Source organism: Silene latifolia, chromosome 4 (assembly GCF_048544455.1).
Source record: "Silene latifolia isolate original U9 population chromosome 4, ASM4854445v1, whole genome shotgun sequence".
NCBI lineage: Eukaryota > Viridiplantae > Streptophyta > Magnoliopsida > Caryophyllales > Caryophyllaceae > Silene > Silene latifolia.
Genome location: NC_133529.1, coordinates 26,335,103 through 26,359,147, shown reverse-complemented (window position 1 = coordinate 26,359,147; position 24,045 = coordinate 26,335,103). Strand labels below are relative to the sequence as shown.

Below are 24,045 nucleotides of genomic sequence, written 5' to 3'. Positions count from 1 at the left end.
TAGGCCTTGACCTCTACACTGATGGTGATTTATTTACTCACGCTGGTTTGTCTGCTGTTAGACTCTTTCCCCTGTTTACTGGTTATGCTGACGCAGATGTCAGTTCTATGGCCTTACTTGATGTGCAACATGTTTGTCTGAGGCTATTTTTGAGATATTTGAGTTATTTATTGTTTGGGAGGCATGATAGGGGTAAAGCTCAGTCCATAGAGGTTTTGTTGCTAGCTAGCTATCTTAACCCATTTTAGGAAACCCCATTCCAGTTCAGTCCTCCGGCTCTTATTTGCATGGCTCTTGACCATATGACTGGGAAACATGCGGACTTAGATTGTGGAGCCATTGTTACTAGGTTTGCACGTCGGCTGTGCAACTTTCAGAGTGAGGCTCCTTATGAGCTAATGCTTGATCATGAGCCCTTGGTGGATGGTGACTACTTGCGCTATGGTATCCACTATATTGACATTCTTGGTGGTACCGCTCATTACTGGAGGGTGAGGGATAATTTTTATATGCTATTGCCTAATGTTAAGCTGCCTTCTATTTATGATCTAGAGGAGGATGAGTCTGATGAGCGACCTGCGCCCCAGACTTACTTGAACCTGATGAGCTACTGGTTACTTTACCCTCTTCTAGCACCACTACTACTACTGGCGGGCGTCCTAGACCACGCCGAGCACCCCCTACCCACTTACCTGGCTCTTACCAACCACAGCTTACTGCTCCTTCTTTTGCCTCTACTTCCCATTATGGTTACCACTTTGACCCAACTATTGAGAGGGAGGTGAGGATACATGAGGGGATTAACACTACCTTGACTCAAAAGTGGTTGTGGGAGCAGATGGAGGCTATTACTTTGTTTGGGGGAGGTCAGTACACTGGCACTAAACCGATTTACTACACTAATCCTGGAGATGATAGTCATATTTTTCATCTCTATGGTGTTACTCCTACGGAGTTTGGGCAATTCAGTCGGGACTTTGGTGCTCTTGGTCGTCCATTTTATACGCCTATTCATCCGAGTCGGCCTGTTGGTGATTTTGCTGAGGATGTTGGGATTCCTCTCTCGGAGAGGACAGTTTGGACAGTTTGCAGCTTCTACTTCTGGGTCAGCTGGTGGTTCTAGAGGTGGTCGTACTAGAGGCCGTGGTTGACGTGGTGGTCGACGTGGAGGCCGTTCTTTCCGTGTTCCTGACCCAGAGATTGATGTTCTATTCCAGGAGATTGATGGGTATGATGAGGCCATCCATGGTGGCAATGATGATGATGATGGAGATGCGCAGTAGTGACAGCTGGTCACTACATCCCTCACTTTGCAGCTGGTTTGAGGGAGCTTTTGCTTTACGACTGGTATTATCTTTCCTTGTAATTTCTTTTATTGTATTTCTTATTTCCGTATTCCCTTTGTTAGTAGTGTCCTTTAGGTTGCTGGGTTTGTTGTGTGATTGTTATGCTGTAGGTGTCACAATGAAGACACTGTGACATTTAGATTTGGGGAAGTATATTTATTTTTGTTGTGTGATTTACTTTCAATTGTGTCCATTATTTATGTTGTGTGTTTTAAAAATAAAAAATCCATAAAAATTTAAAATTTCAAAAATACAAAAATATGTTTTCTTTATTTTAGGTCGAGTCTTGGTGAATTGTTTAGCAATGATGATAATTTGCTTTGTCTTTGCATTTGAATCCCACTTAAGTTGTCCATGTACATTGTTTTTATATGTTATTTATGAAAACAAAGCTCATAACTAAAGTCTTGACCATAATAATATGCCTTATGTCAAGTAAATTTGACAATATTATGTTGGTAAACCACTTAAATTTCTGAGGTCTATAGAGCTTCCTAGGCTAGGAACATTAATAAACTGGTCTTATTTGTCAATTAGGCTAAAGAGTGCGGTTCTCCTTGTGGAATGTGTAATATCAAACTGCAAAAGTGTGACATTAGTTTCTTAACTTTTTGCGCGTTCATATGATTAAGTACATGAGGAAAGGTGACTCTTACCGTTCAAATAAGCCATACATTATCCTTTTTGTTAGCCCGTTTGAACCCTTGTAGCCATTTCATACCCTATTTTCATAGCTACAATCTAGAATTTGTCTCGGGACAGTCGCAGTTGCTTGAGTTTCATGTCTATTTTTGCTACTTTAGTTGGGAATGGGACTTTTATGTCATGTGGGTAGTAGCTTAAATTTTATAACAATTGTGTTAATCTCTTATGTTGAAAAGAAGAAGAAAAATATGAAGCAAAGAAAGAAAAAAAAAAAGGACCGAAAAAAAAAGAAAAGAAAAAAAAAGATTGCTTCATTCGATTTTGTTAAGAGATTATAGTGGTGTGCACTAGACTAGTCTAACGCATTTTTGGAAAGTCATTCATATTCTCTCATGTGTTGTCAAAGTAGAGATGATTTCTCTAGTTGGGATGGTTTATGTTTGTTGTGATTAGAATTGGTTTTAGTTTAGCGCTGCGACTACCGCCTTAGCCTCATATATCCATACGTGCCTTGGCACAAACCATTTCTATACCCTTGACCATTTGGCACTCTATTGTCCTTGATACATGTACTTTTATCTTTGCTGTGAATGCGTACTAGTTGGAGAAATTTCTATCACATTAGAATGCATGCATGCTTTATAAGTTGAGTGAGTGTCTTAATTCTTTCTATCTTACATATAACTTACCCTTTATGAGTGTATGAGTGAATCCGCGAGAATCCAACTAATTTGTCTTGCAAGATTGAAAGGTATTTGGCTGGGTCACGGTATCATGTCACATCTTGAGTTGAGCTGCGTTCTTCTATTACCCGTGCCTTTGAATTTGTATTATTGGCACAATTTTTGGTCATTACTTTGTTATAGATATGGATAGCTTGGGATTTGCATGTGCATCGACATTAGCTCTGAGTTATTCATTCACCATTTGTATGTTTGTCTTTTGTATTGTGATTAATACTTTGCTTAGGGACAATCAAAGAGTTGGTTTGGGGGAGTTTGATGTATCACTTTTATATACACTTTTATGACTCCTTTCATGTTGGTTTTGATACGGTTTCCGTGCTTATTATGTCATTTATATGCCTTTTACATTAGAATGTCAATACTGCCGCTACTTTGTATTTAAATGCAGAAATGACGCATTTGCGAGGTGAAACAAGTGAAGATGAGCACTGCGGATATGGCATAGCGGAATACACGAGGCATGGCACGAGAAACTAGAGGAATTGAAGATAAGAAGTGAATGATGAGTCATAATTATATACATATTTATGCCTCCCCTTAGTTGCTTTTCATACGATTTCGTGCTAAATTATATTATTTACATACCTTTTATGTTAGAATGTCGATACTTCCGCTATTTGATGTTTAATGCAGGAATGATACATTTGAGGAGCAAAGGAATGAAATGGGCATAGCGGAGTGGGCATGAAAGAATACACGAAGTATAGCACGGGAATCCATAATAATGAAGGAAGAGAAGCTAAGAAGACAACACGAAGAAAAGAGCTGAAATAGAGTCGTGCCTCGATGAATTGTGAGAAGGCTCGATCGAGGGTACAGTGTACTCGTGTGACACCCCCATACTTCAAGTGCCTTACCAGGACCACTTAAGGTATGAGAACGTCACCATCTCGGTTTCCCGAGGCAATGATAATCAAAAGACAATAAGGAAACATACTGAAATAGTAATAAAGTTTAAAGTGATTACATGCCAACTCCAAAACTGTTTAAATGAAATACAAAATTCTCAAAACTGTCTACTATCAAAACTATAAAAGTGTCAGACACAGCGGAAGACTTCTAAACTGCAACGCGGTGACTCATCCCCAGCTATCCCTTACGCATCGTCTCATACCTGCTCAATAACTGCTCACCACCCCCGAATGGATCGCCACAGTTTTTAAAACATTTAAACAGGGTCAGTACTGATTACATTAAAACAAATGCCACAAAGAAACAACGTCACAATTAGCTCAAGCAGTTCACACAAACCCACAGTCTCCATCTCCAAACTCCACACAACTGACTACACACTAAAGTGTGTAGTCCTGCCAGAGTACCCATCGCAACAAGTACTCCACGCCGCCCGTGGGGGAGCGCAGCCGTTCCCACCAAATCCCCGCTCATCTCCATCGAGCGATAAACCCAAGTTCATTAATGTGCACATCCCCTCTGTGACGGGTTCCACAGAGGGCGAATCAAGGGCGTGAAGCCACTCCCGCAAGTGACTCCACTCAGCCAGGGACGCGCCCCGAATATCACAGACAATGTTATTGCGGGAGTATGGTTACACAGCTGAGTATGGTAACCCCAGAGGTAGCAAGAGAGGAAGTGGTTCTGATAATGCTATTGCGGCACAGCTGGAGGCCTTAACGGCTCAAATAGCCGAGTTGAAGACTACTCAGTCTTTGGGTAAGCAAGAAACGGTTCACATGGTTCAACAAGAGGTGTCCTGCGAGAGATGAGGGATAGATGGCCACACTGCGACCAAGTGTATGAGTACCATTGAACAAGTTCATGCTTTCCAATCTTTCAAGCAAGGTACTCCATATTCTAACTTCTTCCCTGAAAGGAGTCAGAATGCTTATGCTCAAGCTCCACAACAAAGTGCTTATATTATTCCTCCAAAACGTAGTAATCAACCACAAGGAAACTTTGTTAGGCAAAATCAAGGAGGTTTTCAACAGATGCAACCTCCTCCTCAAGCTCCAAATAATGAGATGGCCGAGATGAAAGCTCCATTGCAACAAAGTTTGATGATTCAACAAAAGAAAATGGCTCATATTTCCGAACTAATGGCTCATAACAAGATGTTGGATACTCAAGTTGCTCAAATGGCGGCTCAAAATCCTTCAAAATAGTCCGGCAATCTTCCTCCTCAAGATAAACAAGCACATGAGCAAGTTAATGTCATTTCTTTGAGGAGCGGTACTTCTTATCAAGGTCCAGACATGCCCATTAATGAAGATGAAGTTCCCTATATGCATCCTAAGGGACAGAGCAATCTCGAGTTGAGCGATGACGAGGAACTAATTTGCAAAGATCAAACACGGGATAAGCAAAAAGACGAAAAACAGAAGACTGACGTGAGTACTCGATCGAGCCAGTCCAGGATTGATCGAGGAACCAGCGTGCTCGATCGAGTACACCACGGGCTCGATCGAGGCGACCCCCCTGTTGATGAAATTTCGCGTGTTTCAGCTACGGCATTGGAAGAAAGTAGGTTCTTCGATCGAGTGACCATTGGACTCGATCGAGGCACCCCTGTAACTGACGATAATGCTTCTAAATGTACTTCTAAAGCTAAAGAATTCGAGCCAATAAAAATTCACTTACCTTTTCCTCAAAGATTGCAGAAATCTAAGCTTGAACAACAATTTGGAAGGTTCATGGAGGTAGTGAAGAATCTTCAAGTGAGTGTGCCATTTACTTAATTGGTCACTCAAGTTTCGGCGTATGCTAAACTTTTGAAAGAGATTTTGTCCAATAAGTGGTCTTTTGATGAAGTTGAGAGTTGAGACGGTAGCATTCACTCAGGAGTGCGCGACCGCACTACAAGCTAACTCACCACCGAAACTAAAGGATCCAGGGAGTTTTTCTATTCCTTGTCATATTGGTAGTATAGCTATTGATAAGGCCCTTGGTGATTTAGAGGCTAGTGTTAGTGTCATGCCGTATTCAATTTGTAAAAAAGTTAAATATGGGTCAACTCCGTATCATGACTAATATGACCTTGCAAATGGCCGATAGATCTTTAAAGAAGCCTTTGGGTGTCTTAGAGGATGTGCCAGTTCGAGTAGGGAAGTATTTCATTCCAGTTGACTTTATTGTTATGGATATGGCTGAGGACTCTCAAGTACCCATCATTCTTGGTAGACCATTCATTCACACTCTAGAAGCACTCATAGATGTTAGGGATGGTAGTCTGACACTAAGAGTTATTGGGGATGACAATATTGAATTTGTTCTTGATAATGCTTTAAAGCGTCCCTTTCCAGTAGCTCCTTGTTATATGCTTCATGTTGTTGCTCCTACTATTGATGATTCCCTTGCTTATTATTTTTACAGGAATCAATTTGACGCCCCTGCTGCTGCATCATATCCATGGAGCAAAGAAGTGGATGAGATAGAAATGTTGATTTATGGAGATGAACCTCCTCCTGAGATGGTTTAATGCTGTGGTGAGAGTGTTGACTTGGAGGCCGAGTTGGATGCTTTGGAAGCAGATATATTCAGAGAGGAGCCCATCGGAATTTATGAGATAAAGCAAGCTCCTATGATGGATGAAGTGTCGTATCTCCTTCCTCAAGAAGATGACTTGAAGAGCGATGAATATACTTGCTCATATGTTATATTAGACTTTGAGTTTGATGAGCCAAAACTTTATTCATTGCTTTTATTCTTTGCTTGGACTATTTATTGGTGCTACTTATGCTTGTGTGTAGCACATGTGCTACTTTTTAATTTACTATTACGTGCTTTAAGTTGTATTGATTGTGCCTTGGATGGGCATTTATTTTGAATGCGGGAATTGCTCGCCAGATGAGTACTCGATCGAGTACGCATAGGCTCGATCGAGTACCCAAGTGTTTTGGGTTTAATTCGTAGCCAGACGATGATATGATTTGCGCGGTTGATATTTTCCTCTCTTTTTGCAGCTGGTTTGGGGGAATTCCTACGCTCTTACCTAGGGATGGCAGTGGGTCGGGTACCCGACCCAGACCCTTAGGGTCGGACCCTAATGGGTCGGGTCTGGGTCCGAATTTTTGAGACCCGAACTGGTATGGGTCGGGTCTGGGTCCTGATCAAATATTTAGGGTCCGGGTCTGGGTCTGATTTATGGGACCCGGGCCCGACCCGTGGGCCCGTATAAAAAAAAAAAAACTTCTATGTTTTAACCAAACAAACAAACGACCCATAACATTTCATTCTTTCATTCTTGTTCAACTCTAAAAAGCCTAAACTCACCTCTAAACTCAAACCCTAAATCCTAAACTGAGATTGTACGGCGACCGACAGCGACGACAACAGTCATCAGCAAGGACGACGACCAACCAGAATAGAAGTTTGAACAACAAGAAAGTTAAATCCCTCTTTTTTTGTCTTATTTTTTTTCAAAAATTGGTCTCAATTAATTTTTAAATTGTATGGAGTATTCATCATTCTTCCTTTAAATTACTATGTACGGATCTTATGTTTTTGTTTTCGATTTCATTATGTAGAGATCTTAGGTTTTGTTTTCGATTTCATTATTTCCGTGTGAATATAATCTTGTTTTTCATTTTCTTCTTCTCTAAGTTGTGTGTTGATGTACTCGTAGTCGTACTGCCGTCATGCTCTTGCTACTGATTTTGTTCATGTATCAAACAGTGCGTTTTAATGTGTTCAATCTTGTTTTTCATTTACTCAGGCAATTCTATTAGCTCATATGACCTCTTTCTTGGGTTTTCTTTCTTGTTCAACCTTATACCCGTGGGTAGACCCGACCCGGACCCGAACCCGTTGGGTATGGGTATGGGTCCAATAATTTTAGACCCTTTAGGGTTTGGGTCGGGTCTGGGTCCAATGTTTGGGGTCCGGGTCCGAATCCTACCGGACCCGACCCAGACCCGGGCCATTGCCATCCCTACTCTTACCTGGTATTCTCTTCCCTTGTACCTTCTATTATTGTATTATCTGTTGTTATTTCTCATTCCTTTTGTTAGATGTGTCCTTTAGGTTGCTTGAAATTTTTGTGTGATTGCTATGCTGTAGGCGTCACAATGAGGACACTGTGATATTTAGGTTTTGTGGAGGAGTCTTTATTATGTTGTGTGATTTATTTATGTTGTGTGCTTTTATATCAAAAATCCATAAAAATTAAAAAATTGCAAAATACAAAAACATGTTTTTCCTTTATTTTAGGTCGAGTCTTGGTGAATTTAATAACAATGATGTTAAATTGCATTGTTTTTGCATTTGGGTCTCAAATAGTTGTCCATGTACATTTGTTTTGATTCGTTATTCATGGAAACAAAACTCATACTTCGAGTCTTGATCGTATTGACATGCCTTATGCTAATTAGATTTGACAAAATTATGTTGGTAAGCTACTTAAATTCTGAGGTATATAGAGCTTCCTAGGCCAGGAACATCAATAAACTGGTCTCATTGTTAATTAGGCTTGAGTGTGGTTTCTCCTTGTGGAATATGTAATATCATACTGCATAAGTGTGACATTGATTTCCTGATACTTTTATTGCTTTCATTTGATTAAGTACATGTGGATAGGCGGTTCTTACCGTTCAAATAAGCCTTACATTATTCTTTTTGTTAACTCGTTTGAACCCTTGTAGCCAATCTTAACTGCATCTTATGAGCTACAATCCAAGAATTTGCCTACCTTTTAGGGACAGTCGCAGTTGCTTGTTTATCATGTCTATTTTGCTATTATGGTTGGGTTGGGACTTATTTATGTGGGTATAGCAAAGTACTTTTAGCAATTGTGTTGGAAAAAGAAAAAATATGAAGCAAAAGAAAAAAAAAAATCGAAAAAAAAGAGAATTGAAAGAAGAAAAGAAAAGAAAATTGATTGCTTCATTTGGTTTTGTCAAGGATCAAGAAGATGGTCACTAGAGTCTAATGCATATTTGGAGAGTGCTTCATAAGCTCTCATGTGTTGTAAAGTTGAGATGATTTCTCTAGATGGGTTGTATTCATGTTTACTTTTGTCTAGAATCGGTTTTGGTTTAGCGCTGCGACTACCGTCTTAGTTCCTCATTTCAATAACGTGCCTTGGCACAAACCATTTCTATCCCTTTATCCCATTTGCCACCCTTATTGTCCTTGATACATGTACTTTTGTCTACATATTGGATGGATACTAGTTGGGGAAATCTCTATCACATTAGATTGCATGTATGTTTCATAAGTTGAGTGAGTGTTTTTACTTCTTTCTATCTTCACATATAACTCACCATTACATACTTATGAGTGCATGAGTGAATCCGCGAGAATCCGACTAATTTGTCTTGCAAGATCGAAAGGTATTTGGCATTTGTCTATAGTATGGTGACATGAGACTTGAGCTGCGTTTTCTATTTCCCGTACCTTTGAATTTGTTTTATTGGTACACTTTGGTCATTGCTTTGTTACAGATACGGATAGCATGGGATTTGTATGTGCATTAAACATTAGCTCTGAGTTGTTTATTCGCCATTTGTATGATTGCCTTTTGTAATGTGTGATGCTTTGCTTGAGGACAAGCAAAGAGATAGTTTGGGGGAGTTTGATGAGTCAAAATTATATACATATTTATGCCTCTCGTTAGTTGCTTTTGATACTATTTCGTGCTAAATTATATTATTTACATGCCTTTTATGTTAGAATGTCGATACTTCCGCTATTTGATGTTTAATGCAGGAATGATGCATTTGAGGAGCAAAGGAATGAAATGGGCATCCCCGAGTGGGCATGAAGGAATACACGAAGTATAGCACGGGAATCTATAAGAATGAAGGAAGAGAAGCTAAGAAGGCAACACGAAGAAAAGAGCTGAAATAGAGTGGTGCCTCGATCAACTGTGAGCAGGCTCGATCGAGGACAAAGTGTACTCGATCGAGTGACAACAGGCTCGATCGAGGAACCATTGTTTCAGTATTTTCCGCAAATTTCCTTAAGTCGGTTATGTTTTACTTTAAATACCTAAACCGTACCCTAATTTATTTTACGCTTTATTTTACCTAGGGACGTATAGCTACTCTAAATACTCTCTTAGAATACTCTTAGATTAGTTTATATTAGTTTTGCTTCGGATCTATTGCTCTTTAATTAAGGTACTTCGTTAATCTTTCTTTAGTTATTATTAATTCAAGTTCTATTTCATTCAATTGTTTTGTTCATCATATTATGCCTTTAATCATGTTGTTCATTAATCTTATTGTTGTTATTCCCTTTATCATGAGTAGCTAATTTCATAATTTAGGGAGAAAGGGGATCTAGGTTGTTAGAAAAGGGGTTATTATGAATTGATTGTTAAACTGCTTTTGATTGTTGTTTAATTATCGTCTTATTTCTAATTAGTTAATTACTGATCAGAATTGATTAATTAGTCTTGCATAAACTAGGATTTTCATCGACCGGGTTAAGACTAGTATAAGCCATGATAATTGAATTAGACCGACTTAATGATAGCGATTGCATGTTAAGTTTAGATCTAAAAAGACATATTAGAATCGACCGATCATATGACTTTCAACAATATAAATTGCTCAATCAACGAATTAAACCTTAACCTTGGATGACTACCTAGTGAACACGATCCCTAAACTCTTTTATTATTATTGCTATTCATCTTTATTTCACTTGCTATTAGTTGTTAGAAATCAAACCAATCAAAACCCCCATAAAACTGTTACCTTTAAAACAAACTTAAATATTAGCAAACTAGAACAATTAACTCGCCTCCCTATGGATTCGACCCTTTCTTGCCACTAGCTACCAGTTAGTAGTAATTTAGGATTTATTTTGATAGGCCAACGACTGAAAATAACCTTATCAGTGAAGATTAGACGAAGATAGGCTGAGAAGACAGAATCCTCAATCGAGTAGCATCAGGCTCGATCGAGTGAGGTGTCCTCGATCGAGTATGCTAAGGCTCGATCGAGGATCTTTTATATTACACACTTTTCCGAATTTTCCTAAAACACGTCTTATTTGTATTATATATTCTAAACTCGTGAGAATTATTAGGGTACGCTTTCATTACTTTTAGAACTCGAAAATACTTTAAGTTTTAGTTGGCTAGCATATATTGAGATCTACAATCGTTCCTCATTAATTTCGTTAAGGTACTTTAATCTTTCTTCATTAATTGTTAATCTAGTTCATGTTATTATTCCTATGTTCTTGTTATATGTCTTTGGTCATGCTTTTATCAATTATTATTGTTGTTAATCTATTTAATATGAGTAGCTAAACATTTCATCTAGGTAGAGGGGATCTAGGTTGATTCGAAGGGGATTATGAATTGATTGTTAGTAATATCGTTTAAACTATCGGTTGATTATTTGATTTAAGGCCTGAATCGATAATTAGTGTAGCGAATTAGTACTTTCACCGACTGGGTTAGGATTAATATAGGCTGCGATAATCAGATAGGTTGTGTTTAATTATAGCGATTGCATGTTAAACTGAATCTAAAAGACATAATAGAATTAATCAATCTTGTGACCTTAGATAGTTTGATTGACCTAATAGTTGATTAAGTTACACCCCCGTATAATTGACCTAGTGAACCGACGCCCTATACTTCTTAATATTATTGTTTACAATCTTTATTTTACTTGCAATTAGTTGTTAACAAACAAACCAAACAAACCCCCAAGAAAATCGGTTACTTTAAGACAATTAAATTTTAGCAAACTGAATTTTACCGCCTCCTTGTGGATTCGATACTTTGTCTTACCACTAGCTATTTTGTTAGTACTGAGATAGGATTTCTTTCATTAAGGTGATACGACTTTAGCCTTATTAGGCGTACTAGAGACCCCAAAACTATTTTAAATCCAACGATCCTAGCTAATCTTAGAAATAGACGGAATTGAAGAAGAAAGCCGGCGTTTCTTGAAAGGTGGATGATAATGGTTGTCGAAAAGGATCAGATTGACATCCTTTCTTTTAGTCTTCTTATCTGTAGACGTCCTCTTAGTGTACATGCAAACAACATTTAAATGCTCGACAGAAACCAAAGATTTGGTCTTCAACTTACCATCAGCCTTAACCATTTGATCTCGACCCTTGAAGTGATCCCTCTTGCGGCGACATATCTTGCTCGAATGCTACCTAAGTGCATAAACCGAATCCGAAATGTCAGACGAAGTCAAAAAATACAGCAAACGCCGACAACAACCCAACAAAGTTTAGTCAAACAACCACCGAAAAACTTCCAAACTGAAGGGAGATAATATATAGGACGATATAAAGGCGATTTAGGGAAGCAAGAGGCTCCCGCCGACGACTTGATGGGTTATGATGAGGCCGCCGACGAGAATGAGTTTGTCGCTGAAGAGATTGGTTGAGGGTTTTATATTTTAGGGTTTTTTTTGTTTTTGTTACAGTGTTGGACATAGTTTAACCGGGTTAAAACATTATCGATTGAGCTTAGATTTCAAAAAGGTGGCCAGCATCATATTCACAATTGTGACTCTAAGGACAACCGTGAACGCTTACCGTGAGTGCTTTCTAGAGGTGGCCAAATACGGGCTTGGGCCAGACATAAGCCGGGCTAGCGTGATATTTTTGGCCATGGACATACATGCAGGTTTGCGGGTTTTGGGCAGGTTTGTGGGCCGGGCCTTTGTAATTTTTGGAAAATACGTTGTCCAAGCCCGTTTTGTTAGCGGGCGGGACGGCCCTAATGGGTCATCCCGTCCATGAACAGCTCTCTGCTTAGAGTTGGCATTGGGCCGTGCTGGCCCAGCCCATCGTGCCTTCCCCAAAAAATGGCCTGGCCTAGGCACGAATATTGGGCTGGCCGTGCCTGGCCCACTCACTCAAACCCCCGCCGCGGCCCGCTCTTGGCATGCCCAATTTCGTGCTCGAGCCGTGCCTAGCCCATGAGCTAATCATGCCTGGCACGTGGGTTGGCCCAATAGCCTTAGTATTTTTTTTTTCTAAATACCTTTTGATTTATATAAATAATGAATATTAATGATTTAAATATATATTTTATTAAATATTAATGTACTTGATATTTTGATTAGTTGATTACTTGTATTTTTAATGTATTAGCTTTAATTAAATAATTAAAAAACGATATTTAAAAAAAGGAATTTAATTAAATAATTAAGAAACTGGCCAAATCTCGGGCCGTGCCGTGCCTGGTTCGTGCCGGACCCTCCGTGCTTGGGCCGTGCCGTGTCTGGGCACGAGAATTCCCAAAAAAAAAGCAGCCGTGGCCCGCCTCTAACCCGTTCGTGCCGTGCCCGTGCCGTCAGTACTGTTCATCCGTGCTGTGCCCGTTTCGGACTCGTGCCGTGCCCGTGTCACCCGCCTTAGCCCGGCCCAGATTGCCATCTCCAGACTCTGCTTTCCAAAGAGGATGAAATAACAACGAAGGAAGAAAGAAAATGGAGAAACAAAAATGGGGAAATGCTAATCAGTCTCTCCTCTCTTATCACGAACTACACCATTCACATTTCTCCATTCTATTCAATTCGCATCCCAATTTTCGCGCTTTCCCTGCTCATACCCTCCAGTCTCCTACAGGTTTCTCCTTCTTCTTCACACTGTTCATCTTTTGATTTATATATGTCCTTGTTAGTTTTTGAATGGTTGGTTTTTGCTCAATTTGGTTACCCAGTACGGTGCAGTAGTTTAGTAATGCATAAATCGCCTGTCGAAAGACGAAAATTACCCCTTTTGTAAACGACAATTATCTGGTAAAAATCTATCGAAAATTGGATAAAAGGTAGGTCTTTATTTATGCAAACTTATTAATTTGAGCTAGTAGAATGGCGTTCATCGCGAAATACACAATATAGATTATAGGCATGTTTGCATGAGGCGGTCTTACATGTGAGATCAACCCAATGACCCTTTAATTGTATAAGAAATACGTAAGCATATGGCCCTTATAGGTGAATATAAGCTAGTGTCACACATGAGACTGTCTCATACACGACAATACGACATTATATACCCAATGCTGTATTGTTTGTGAAGTGGAGTAAAAATCCGTTCTTCCTATATTTGATTGGGGGTTTAGGTTCTTTTAGAGAAGTATAGTCGTAAATATTCATGTTTGCTTTGATACAGAATTGTTTTAGACTATCACTTGCTTCAACATGCTCTTGATGTTTGCAAAACCTCTTTGGATTTAAAACTAGTGACAAAAAACCCATGCGGAAATTGTCAAATTGGGATTTGGAAGGGACCTTTCTCTAGTATCTACGTCGTTAGAGAGTTACTCCTGCCGGTAAAAGAATGGTTAACCCTTACTGAAACTACCTTTCATTATTGGAGGATAAAGTTACAATGTGAGCCCGACACACAGCCAAATGAAGGAGCCTTAGTAAAGTAACGATGAGCTGAAAAAACTCAACACAAACAGTTGGTAAGTAGTTGACTTGTCTGTGGGAGTGACTGTTGGTCAAATCACTTAAGTTCTTCAAGAAGTCCAGGTTGCCGAGGGTACCTTTCTGCTTTATTCATGCCCAATATTATCAGGCGTCTTGAATAGGATTCAGGGGCAGCGTTCCTCCATAGATGTCTGGTAGTTGGCTTTCTTCCATAATTTCAAGCAAGGTTGATTTCAACTGCTTAGTGTCCACAAATTCTATCTGCAAAGAGCAGTGACAAAAACGTTTCGTCAATATGATGAGTTGTTCTCCATGTTTACCTACAATTTAACATGTTTCGTATAGTTTTGGGAGTCTGACCTAGCCCTCTGCTCACTATACTCTTGCACTTATTGTAAATTCAAGGTGGTTCAGAAACTAATGATTTTAAGCTGTGTAAACTGCATTTTATATTTGTCTAAATCACCTTCGACTTTGTGTTATTGTCAATGAAAGGGTAGATCATCTTCCACATTATCATGAAAAGTTTTGGTGCATCGACAAGGAACAACTTCCCTAATCTTTCCGGATAACAATCCTGCACCATCATAAAAAACAACTCAGCAAGCGTCATATTATCCCATTCGAAATGATAAAAGTATGATGAAATAAATTGCCTAAGCAGAAGTACAACGAAAGATTACATCAAAGAATTTGATGTTGTTGCTTGTTGGTCATGTTTATGAGGAATGACATGTACAAGACGTTTTCTTGAAAGTAAGAAAAAGAGGACACTCAGTTGGATAGGTTTGCATGATTGGTGCATTAAGGAATATATGGAGTACTTAACATAGGGTACTCGACATACACATGCTTCCATGGGGGTAAAGTGGCTGGGTCACGGCCCACAGAACCTGCGTGTGTAATATACGCCCATCTCACAGGAGTCTGTGGCTCAGCCACTTCGTGATTTATCATTGCCCGTAACATACCCTCATTTGATGGCTGACATAACAATTTTCTGGCAGGTAAGGAGAGAAGTTGGTGATTTAGAATCTCAGTCTCTCACTCTCTCAGGCAAATAGAATGGAAGTTTATTGATGTTTGGGGATTAGTAAGGGGATATGTTGTAGAAGAGGATTGTGAAGATTAATAATAAAACAAGATGTCGACCAAGGATAGACCTTTGAGTGTTGTGAAGATCAATGTTAGTAATCACCAGGGAACATCATTCACCTGTAGAATTGAGAAAGCCCCAAGATATCCACGGATGTCACTGTTAGAGTATCCAAATCCTTTGAGGTTCGCGATAGCTACAAATTTTTCCTGTCCGTCTGGGATACTGATTTTATAATCAGTTAAATGGTAAACAAATCCGAAATAGTTGCTATTGAGAAAGATGAAATGAATCTCAGAAATCAGCAAATTACAGTCCACAGTTTAGAGATAAACCTTGCGATTATCTTATCCAAAAGGTAAACACAAAACCCTGCATAAAAGAACACAATGCAGATGTTGGTAAATCTGTAATGCTGGAGATATATGTACGAGGTGATAGTAGGAAGAAACATACGCTTGAACTCATCAAGACCCCCTGCTTTGCTGTTTTGAGTATGCCTACTACCATATATAACTGCAACACGCCGCTTCTTCTTATCTAATCCACCAAGAAACACTTTGTTTTGGGCAAGATCATATTGTATTTCAGCTTCTGAGATATAACCTTTTGGTACGAAGCTGTTCCTCCAGTTTTGGTACTTCAAGAAGAACAAAGCCGCCTTCTCCACATCTAGATTACGGGCTCTTAGGAATCTCCTCAGCGTCAAGTCATCCACTTCCTGGCACATAAACCTTACTGGAGTTTCAGAGACTGATGCGTATAATTAGATTTTTGTATAGTAGTACGGTTTTGACCGAAAGCAAGATAAAAGCCCAAAATACTTGTAAACTTTAATTTTCCATGCTTTGATGGCCTAGGTATGCAGGAAGTTCTTGTATGGATGAGGGTTATGCTAATATTTCAGCTCCCGTTTAATCCTCGTTTTTACGTTGGGATCATGCCCGTAGTGAGTACTTGTGTCCGTAAGCCTAGTGGGTTTTAATCCGTTTATCTTAAAACAATTTGGTGATTGCAGGAAAAAGCGTTGATACGGATGTGAAACACTTAGCTTAAGCATTAATTCTAAGATTCTAACACACACTGAAACTTATTCCTAGTGGAAAACTATGATCACTAGAATGTTTGTTGACACTATTGGGTTATTTTCAGGAAAATAATGAAATATGAGGACAAAAGATAATGGGAAGATGTATTAAAGGGAAAACCTTAGACGACGGATCATGAGATTCAAGATAAGCTCTCATGAGGGAGAGATTCTGCTGTTCCTTGAGTGTAGTTGCTTCTCCTTCATTATCATTCTCTGATAGTTTCAGGTTGCCTGCATTTGCCTCGTTTCCGTAATCCGTTTCATTCAGGTTCATCATCCCTTCTTCCATTGAGCTTTACACTGCTTTGCTTCACTTCGCTGGTTTTCAGTAGTTGGATTTGAAGGAAAGCTGGATCTAAAGTTATGGCAATCAGACAACTGTCCACCACACAACTGAATTTTCCTACATGTACTTTTAAGATAAGAAAATATCCACCAAAAATTGAATTTTCAAACCTGTCCCCGCACGGTTTGCTCTTTATAGAAGAGACTAGAATCCCCACGTCTAAAAAGAAGTCATATTGAACGACACTTGCATATGTTCCCATGTTCGACACTTAGTTTGAGTAACATGGAATATTGTAATAGTTTTGTTGATAGGGTATATTTCTCTCTATGTCCCGATTTTATCTCCTTTCTTTCTTACCCTTTTAGGGTATCTCAGACTCCCACCATTTAGGCTGCTTAACTTCCCCACTTTTATTTTCCGGTAAATCTTTTTATCCTTAATTGTTTTAATTGACATGCATCATTTACAAAATCTGTCATGATTTTATAACACATTCGTCTTTATGATTTCAACTTTGTCCATTTTAATTTATTTCTCATTTTCTGTAATATATTGGCTTCCGTGTAAAATCAAAGCGAGAATATATATATAGTAACAAAGTATATTATTTGAGAAACTCTTGGTTGAAATTGCTCTCATTTAACCACCACGGTCAAAAGAAAATGATATAATCGGCGGATGATGTAACATATTGAGTAACAACTTACATCGAACTAAACCAAAGTCCTTTGAACTTGGGTAACTTAAATCAAGTGTACTGAAATTCCTTCTGTGTCACATCTCTTTGCCGGTTGGTGACGTCTGACGTGTATAACTCAGAGAATAACTAGAGTTTGTTTGGTTTGATTTTGATTTTTGATGGTTTAGGTGTTAAATCAAACTGAGGTGGGGGAGTGAAAGCGCTTGGTGAAAGTTATTTGTCTATTTAATGTTAATGTTATGACAATTTGGTTGAAAAAAAAGTAATTCTAGGTACAAAGCGTCTTGCTTGTGACGGATAGTGTCCGTCTTCAATGAGAATTTGTGTTCTACCAAAGCGTCTTGCTTGTGACGGACACTATCCTGGGCACAAATACAATCATACCTAGAACACAAATTCTCATTGAAGACGGGCACTATCCGTCACAAGCTGAAGACGGATAGTGCCCCTCTCACAATGAGGCAAGTGTGTGTGAGAGCACCCCATAGTATTGCCACTTGCATATTGTGAGAGGGGCACTATCCGTCTTCAGCTTGTGACGGATAGTGCCCGTCTTCAATGAGAATTTGTGTTCTAGGTATGATTGTATTTGATTTAATGTTATGACAATTTGGTTAAAACAGTAACTGTAGGTACGTTCGTATTTGATTCAAAGCATGTGATTTCAGGGTTGATGTCCTTTGGTGCACGTCAACCTAATGGAGCAGTCTGTTACTTTACTTCTAGTGGTTTTGAGCTTATTCAAGGGTACGCTTAAGCTTCTTGAATTACAAAGATAACTTTTTGGACATTTTCGATTGAAGCACACAAAGGCTAAATCATCTGATTATACATTGTAATTGTTTTCACTTGCCAGGGACAAAGTTGGTGGCGTAAGCCCAGGCATTGTTAGCGACAGGATCAGCAAGATGGTCGTAGAGGTTCTCGACGGGTCCCTTTCCGGTAACAATGGCCTGAACAAAGAAACCAAACATGGAGAACATAGCCAATCTTCCATTTTTGATCTCCTTGACCTTCAACTCAGCAAAGGCCTCTGGGTCTTCCGCGAGCCCTAGTGGGTCGAAAGCTCCACCAGGGTAAAGCTGGTCAAGCCCTTCGCCCAGTGGGCCGCCACCAACACGGTACCCTTCGACAGCGCCCATGAGGACAACTTGGCAAGCCCAGATGGCTAGAATACTCTGAGCATGGACCAGGTTTGGGTTGCCAAGGTAGTCAAGACCACCCTCTTGGAATATCTGAGACCCTGCCTTGAACCAAACTGCCTCTCCAAATTTGACTCCGTTCTTAGCCAGGAGCTCGGGGAAAACGCATCCAAGGGCACCAAGCATTGCCCATCTGCAGTGGATCACCTCTAGCTCACGGTTCTTAGCGAATGTTTCTGGGTCAGCTGAGAGTCCAGCAGTGTCCCAACCGTAATCACCGGGGAATTCACCTGTAAGGTATGATGGGGTTTGCTCTGAGAAGGGGCCTAAGTACTTGGGACGGTCTGGACCATACCTGCAGTTCAATTAGGTTTTGTTGGGAGTCATAATCTACTAATCACATGAATTTAAGTAGTTGCAATATTGAAGATCAGAATAAATGATAAACATACCAGATGCTTTCGGGAGCACTCTTAATAGTGCGGCGCATGGAGACACGACCACCATTTCCACCGACCTTGCGAACGAGCTCGTTCTGTGGCTTTAAGATGGTCTGCCCAGCAAATGCAGATTGTTGGATGGTAGAGGTGGCCATGCCTTTCTTTCCTTGCTGTAAGTATTACTCTGTATGTTTGTGTTTGTAAGTTATAATTATTGTAGAATAATGATGTTTGCTTATAAATGGAATTAAGGGATATGTTGTGGATGAACAGAATACACATCAGCTCTTTCTTATTGGTCAATAGCTTTAGATGGATTTTCATGCTGATTTTTTCTGAGTAGATAAACCATAAGAGAGGCTGTTCTGCTGCCATGTAGGATTTGCAAGATTTTGTTGTATGTATTTGTTTGTTCTGAAGGGCAGATGCAGGATTGTAGGCCACATGTATATCTAGACTCTTTGGAAATGTCTAAATCTATAATTGAGCAGTCTTATTATTAAAACGGGTAAAGTATCATGCCACTCGTGCATATAAGACAAATCTATTGCTTTTCCTTATGCATTTTGCTTTTATTTTATTCTAACTATTTGACCTCTCTAAGTTTAAGACGGATATATGCGTCTTAAATAAGAATGTGATAATTGGGTATATATCGGATAAAAGATGTTACAATTATGATCCGATATAAGTACTTGTATGAATTAACTCAACCGGGATTGCTGAAACTTGAAAAAGGGCCACAAGTTTAAGCGGAATTTGATTCGACCTAAAGCGAATCAGGAATTGACTTAAACTCGTGAAATCTTAGACAAAGTTAGGTTTGTATGGAGTACTAGCGAAAATATGTTGTAGAAAGTCTCTAAATTGAACTCGACTTATTTGCTATTCTACGAAAGACCTACATTAGACAAATTTTATAAAATCCAACCTGAGTTTCTATATCAGCTCAACTCAAAACAGCAGGTGTATTCTGAATAAAGATTGATGCACGACATTTTTTCAAGCCAGCTATGCGATCAGCTGGGTTTACATTATGTTAGCAGAGCTCGTTTATAGTGTCTTACTACTGATACATTTTAATGGTAAGATTACAGCTCGAGCCAATGTTACCCTAACAATGAGCCTGTCATTTCACATTTGATGACAGTTCAACTTCATATATAATTAACATCACAAAGATGTTGGATTATTATTTAGAGAAGTAATCACTGTGGTTCAAATCACGTAAGCTCTTACGGAGATCCAGGTCTCTCTGAGTGTATCCAGCCGGCTTGGTTAGGCTCTATATAATCAGGCGTCTTGAATAGGCGTCAATGGCAGCTTTCCTCCGTATATGTCTGGTAATTGACTTTCTTCTATTTCTTCTAGCAATGTTGGTTTCAACTGCTTTTTGTCCACAAAAACTATCTGGAAGGAGAGAAGGCAAGGAAAGGCCAGTGCCCCAGTTAGAAAAATAATAAAATTTTCGCCGGGAAGTTGTTGAATGCATGATGTAAGTGTGACTTTATACAGGGTTTTCATGCAAATCACCTTGGTCTTTGTGTTATCATCAATGAAAGGGTAGATCATCTTCCAGACTGTCATGAATATTTTGGGTGCATGAACTATGAACAGCTTCCCTAATCTTTCTGGATAACAATCCTGCAAATTCACAGACATAGGCAGCACATATCAACATTTCAGTATGATCATAGTTGATCAGAAGTTGGATGCACACATCCGCACCCATCTGATAAAATTAAGAAGAGACCGTTTTTGACGGAACCTATTGGAAAAATGCTGCTCCAAACAAGAGAAAAACAATTTACCGAGTATTATAGCTGTAATTCGAATTTCTGAGAAGAGGCATGTTAATTAAGCATTTTGTTGAAAGAGAAGGGAATGGAATTAGGGGTCTGTGAAAACGGTTCAGTGCATCGAGTCCTTAATTTGATTAGGTTTGGATGCGGTTTGTTTTTTTCACACCCCTAATGCTAATATTCAGGACAGGAGGAAGCATTCACCTGCATAACAGAGAGAGCTCCAAGATATCCCCTGATATCACTGTTAGAGTATCCCCATCCCTTCACATCACCAATTGCTACAAATTTCTCCTGTCCCGCCGGAATCCTGAGTTCATAATCACAACAAAATCGACATACTTCAGTTCACCAAACCCAGATCTCGTAAACTATGAAATCCTGGAAAAATAGATCATGACAGATCTAAAACACGAACCTTGCTATAATCTTATCAAGAGTGTAGACACAAAATCCTGCTTAAAACAACAAAGTTGAGATCTTGGTAATATCCAAATGCTGATGATATATACGGGTAGGAGATGGTAATAATAGGAGGAAATAAACATACGCTTGAAGTCGTCAACACCTCCTGGTTTCGGGTTTTGAAAATGTTTGCCTCCATAAACGAGTGCAATAGGTCGGCCCTTCTTATCGAAACCTCCAAGAAACGTTTTGTTTTGAGCGATATCACACTGTACTTCAGTCTCGGAGATATAACCTTTGGGTACAAAACTCTTCTTCCATTTCAAGTACTTTAAGAATAACAAGCCGGCCTTCTCCACGTCTAGATTTCGAGCTCTTAGAAATCGACTCAGCTCAGAGTCATCCACCTCCTGGTCCATACATCAGTGATTCAGTATTTCGAATCCCATCAAAATGAGTGTTGTACAACTCTCCTCCTATCTCTTCCACAATATTGTAAAAGTTCACAATTCTACTTTATATGAAGACCCTCATCATAAATTTCGAGTACAGTACACATCGATTCCAAAATCAAACACCCAAATGAAAGATTCGAGGGCATAGTAAGACAATGTTACAAGAACACATCTATTCTAAAGTATATACTCTTTTTTCACTAAAAGAAAAGTCATTCGCTACCTGATAAGGCGATAAGCCATTAAAAGGTGAAATAAAGTAACAAGTAACAACAAATTCATTATACAAGACAGTCTCATACGAGTTTTATCTACAAGAACAGAATGAATAGTGTCGAAAAGAAGTACGACGTACCTTAGAAGAGGGATCATGAGACTCAACAAAGGCTCTCATGAGGGAGAGATTATGAAGTTCCTTAGCATTGTTGTTGGTTGGTGCATCCATGAAAGAAAATTGAAGTAGGAGCAAAACAAATAGAGGGTGACAAAGTGAGGAAAGTGAACTACTCCTAAACATGTACTCCGTATGATATATGGAGTATGATCTACTCCCTCTGTCCCGATCATTTATTGTCCTTTTCTATTTTAGGGTGTCTCAGTCAATTGTTATCCTTTATGACGGACATATCCGTGTTAAAGGAGACTTGATGATGTATTATATTCCCACCTCAAAGTTTGACGATGTAATACTGAAATAGCTACTTCATGTGATATATGATACGTACGTACCAACATAGCCCTATATATTTTGTGTACTAGTCATGCCAACTGTGAGAATTTATTTTCTTCTTTTTTTTTCCTTCGAATATACGTTTAGCATTTAATTTCATTCATTGGCCTACATCAACACATCTTTTTTTGTTGAGGATCTTCAATAAAGTTTATTATCCATTTTGTGTGTCACTTCATATACATTTTGATACATCAACACATTAATATATTTGTTATATATTTTTTTTTGCAACAGATAATGTGTCAAAATGTGTATGGAATGAGACACAAAATGGTTTGTGTTTCAGAGGATTCATGCTACCAACAAAAGTGATGTGTCACTGCATCTTTTCTACTACCAACAAAAAGGCTTTTCCATCACCAACCAAAAAGGCCATACCATTGTCTATGTCTTAGTGGCTGGTAGAGATGGAAGTGGGCTATGTTGGGTCATGCCTCATGCCGGTTCACTGTGCTTGGAGGATAAAATGGCACGACACAGACCTGCAAATGTGGGATTCATTCTATGTCGGTAAAATGAAATGGCGACCTATGCACGATGTACAGCCCATAGCGTGACGTATGACGTGCCATGCCTAAGCAATTTCTCCACTTAAACCTTTTTTCTTTATGTTTTGGGTGTGCCTAAGTGTAATGAGCCACCAATCCTTAAAAATTTGCGATAATATATACTCCCTCTGTCTCGGTAATGAGCCGCCAATCCCTAAAAATTGCGCGCGTAATCCGTTCACTTCGAGCCCTTAGATTTTATGTTTCTACTTATGTATTTTCGTTTCTGTTTTTATAGTCATGTAGTACTCCAAGATTACTTCCTGCGTGTCGAATCTTGGAGCTAGATTTTTAGTTTAAGATATGTTTTTAGGCGTTTAGAAAACGTATCGCTATTCTGCACATTCAATGTTTCCTGCTACCAGGCTTGTAATATCAAATTTCCCTCTTTGGGGGAGTACTAGTCAATCAATCTGCTTCCCACCCAATTGCCTTCTTATTGCTTGTTGCTTGCATTCTTATGAACTACTCTTGCCTTCATAACCTACTAACAAGCATGTGTGTGTGTCGACCGTTGATGATTGAGACTAGGATCCCGACACACGCAAACCAAGACCGATTACGAATGCTCTAGTGCTTGACAAACACTAGTGCTTGACAAACACTAGTGCTTGACGCTCTCGCTAGCATTCTTGTCGTGAGTTTAGACAAGGGTGCGCTCCACGACCCGACTCAAAGTTCGGACCGTGACATTTGGTATCAGAGCCAGTTTTTCACGACGGGCTGTTGCATACGATGGCAGAAAGGACCGTAGAACCGAGTGGGAACAAAAGCGACACTAAGGCTAGAGTGGCGGCCTTAGAGAAATTGATGGACGAGAAAATTCCATCGTTAGAGGCTCTCCTTGTGAGTTTGGGGAGTACTCACCACGCCTTAGACGAGACGGTAAAGGGGCATGAGGCCCGCTTCAAAGCCGTAGATGAGACCATAAGGAGGCACGAGGCCCGCGTGGTGACCGTTGAAAAGGCGATTCCAAAAGAATATAACGAGGAGGTGGGCTACCTCCACGAAAAACTCGTTCAACTTGAGAACATGTGTAATACCTTGATGAAAGTGGTCGCAGACGGGAGTTTCAGTGTTGCTCCCAAGGTGAAGCCGTCTACACCTCACAAGTATAGTGGGGCGAGAGACTCGAATGGGGTCGATAACTTCCTCTTCGACATGGAACAGTACTTCCGAGTGAGCATGCTCGACGAGAGTCTGAAAGTCAGCACTGCGAGTATGTACTTAATGGATGATGCCAAACAGTGGTGGCGCTCGAAATACGCCGAGATCGAGTCAGGGACCGTT

At 39.6% G+C, this 24,045-nt stretch overlaps 3 protein-coding genes across 3 annotated transcripts; all 3 read right to left on the bottom strand.

Moving 5' to 3' along the window:
- Window positions 1–13,971: 13,971 nt before the first annotated feature.
- LOC141653315 (uncharacterized) lies at window positions 13,972–16,530 on the bottom strand. The gene is made up of 6 exons (XM_074461040.1): window positions 16,360–16,530; window positions 15,608–15,872; window positions 15,487–15,523; window positions 15,271–15,376; window positions 14,522–14,632; window positions 13,972–14,316 (listed from the first exon to the last, which is right to left on the bottom strand). The coding sequence occupies exons 1-6, from the start codon at window positions 16,528–16,530 to the stop codon at window positions 14,200–14,202; spliced, it is 807 nt and encodes a 268-aa protein (XP_074317141.1). The 3' UTR covers window positions 13,972–14,199.
- Window positions 16,531–17,978: 1,448 nt separating this feature from the next.
- LOC141653316 (chlorophyll a-b binding protein 5, chloroplastic) lies at window positions 17,979–19,136 on the bottom strand. The gene is made up of 2 exons (XM_074461041.1): window positions 18,825–19,136; window positions 17,979–18,727 (listed from the first exon to the last, which is right to left on the bottom strand). The coding sequence occupies exons 1-2, from the start codon at window positions 18,965–18,967 to the stop codon at window positions 18,076–18,078; spliced, it is 795 nt and encodes a 264-aa protein (XP_074317142.1). The 5' UTR covers window positions 18,968–19,136; the 3' UTR covers window positions 17,979–18,075.
- Window positions 19,137–19,851: 715 nt separating this feature from the next.
- Window positions 19,852–22,190, bottom strand: LOC141653318 (uncharacterized). The gene is made up of 6 exons (XM_074461042.1): window positions 21,830–22,190; window positions 21,165–21,429; window positions 21,033–21,069; window positions 20,819–20,924; window positions 20,346–20,456; window positions 19,852–20,222 (listed from the first exon to the last, which is right to left on the bottom strand). Exons 1-6 carry the CDS (start codon window positions 21,989–21,991, stop codon window positions 20,106–20,108), a joined length of 798 nt encoding a protein of 265 aa, XP_074317143.1. The 5' UTR covers window positions 21,992–22,190; the 3' UTR covers window positions 19,852–20,105.
- Window positions 22,191–24,045: the final 1,855 nt, after the last annotated feature.

What these genes read in the sequence shown, in the direction of transcription:
- LOC141653316 (XM_074461041.1), bottom strand. Translation starts at nt 18,967, where the DNA reads ATGGCCACCTCTACCATCCAACAATCTGCATTTGCTGGGCAGACCATC. An exon ending in AGTGCTCCCGAAAGCATCTG is followed by an intron (nt 18,728 to 18,824) that starts GTATGTTTATCA and finishes ATTGAACTGCAG; the next exon opens with GTATGGTCCAGACCGTCCCA.
- LOC141653315 (XM_074461040.1), bottom strand. Translation starts at nt 16,530, where the DNA reads ATGGAAGAAGGGATGATGAACCTGAATGAAACGGATTACGGAAACGAG. An exon ending in TTGGATAAGATAATCGCAAG is followed by an intron (nt 15,377 to 15,486) that starts GTTTATCTCTAA and finishes TTATAAAATCAG; the next exon opens with TATCCCAGACGGACAGGAAA. An exon ending in GGGCTTTCTCAATTCTACAG is followed by an intron (nt 14,633 to 15,270) that starts GTGAATGATGTT and finishes ATGATGGTGCAG; the next exon opens with GATTGTTATCCGGAAAGATT.
- LOC141653318 (XM_074461042.1), bottom strand. Translation starts at nt 21,991, where the DNA reads ATGTTTAGGAGTAGTTCACTTTCCTCACTTTGTCACCCTCTATTTGTT. An exon ending in AGGTGTTGACGACTTCAAGC is followed by an intron (nt 21,070 to 21,164) that starts GTATGTTTATTT and finishes TGTTTTAAGCAG; the next exon opens with GATTTTGTGTCTACACTCTT. An exon ending in GAGCTCTCTCTGTTATGCAG is followed by an intron (nt 20,457 to 20,818) that starts GTGAATGCTTCC and finishes GTGAATTTGCAG; the next exon opens with GATTGTTATCCAGAAAGATT.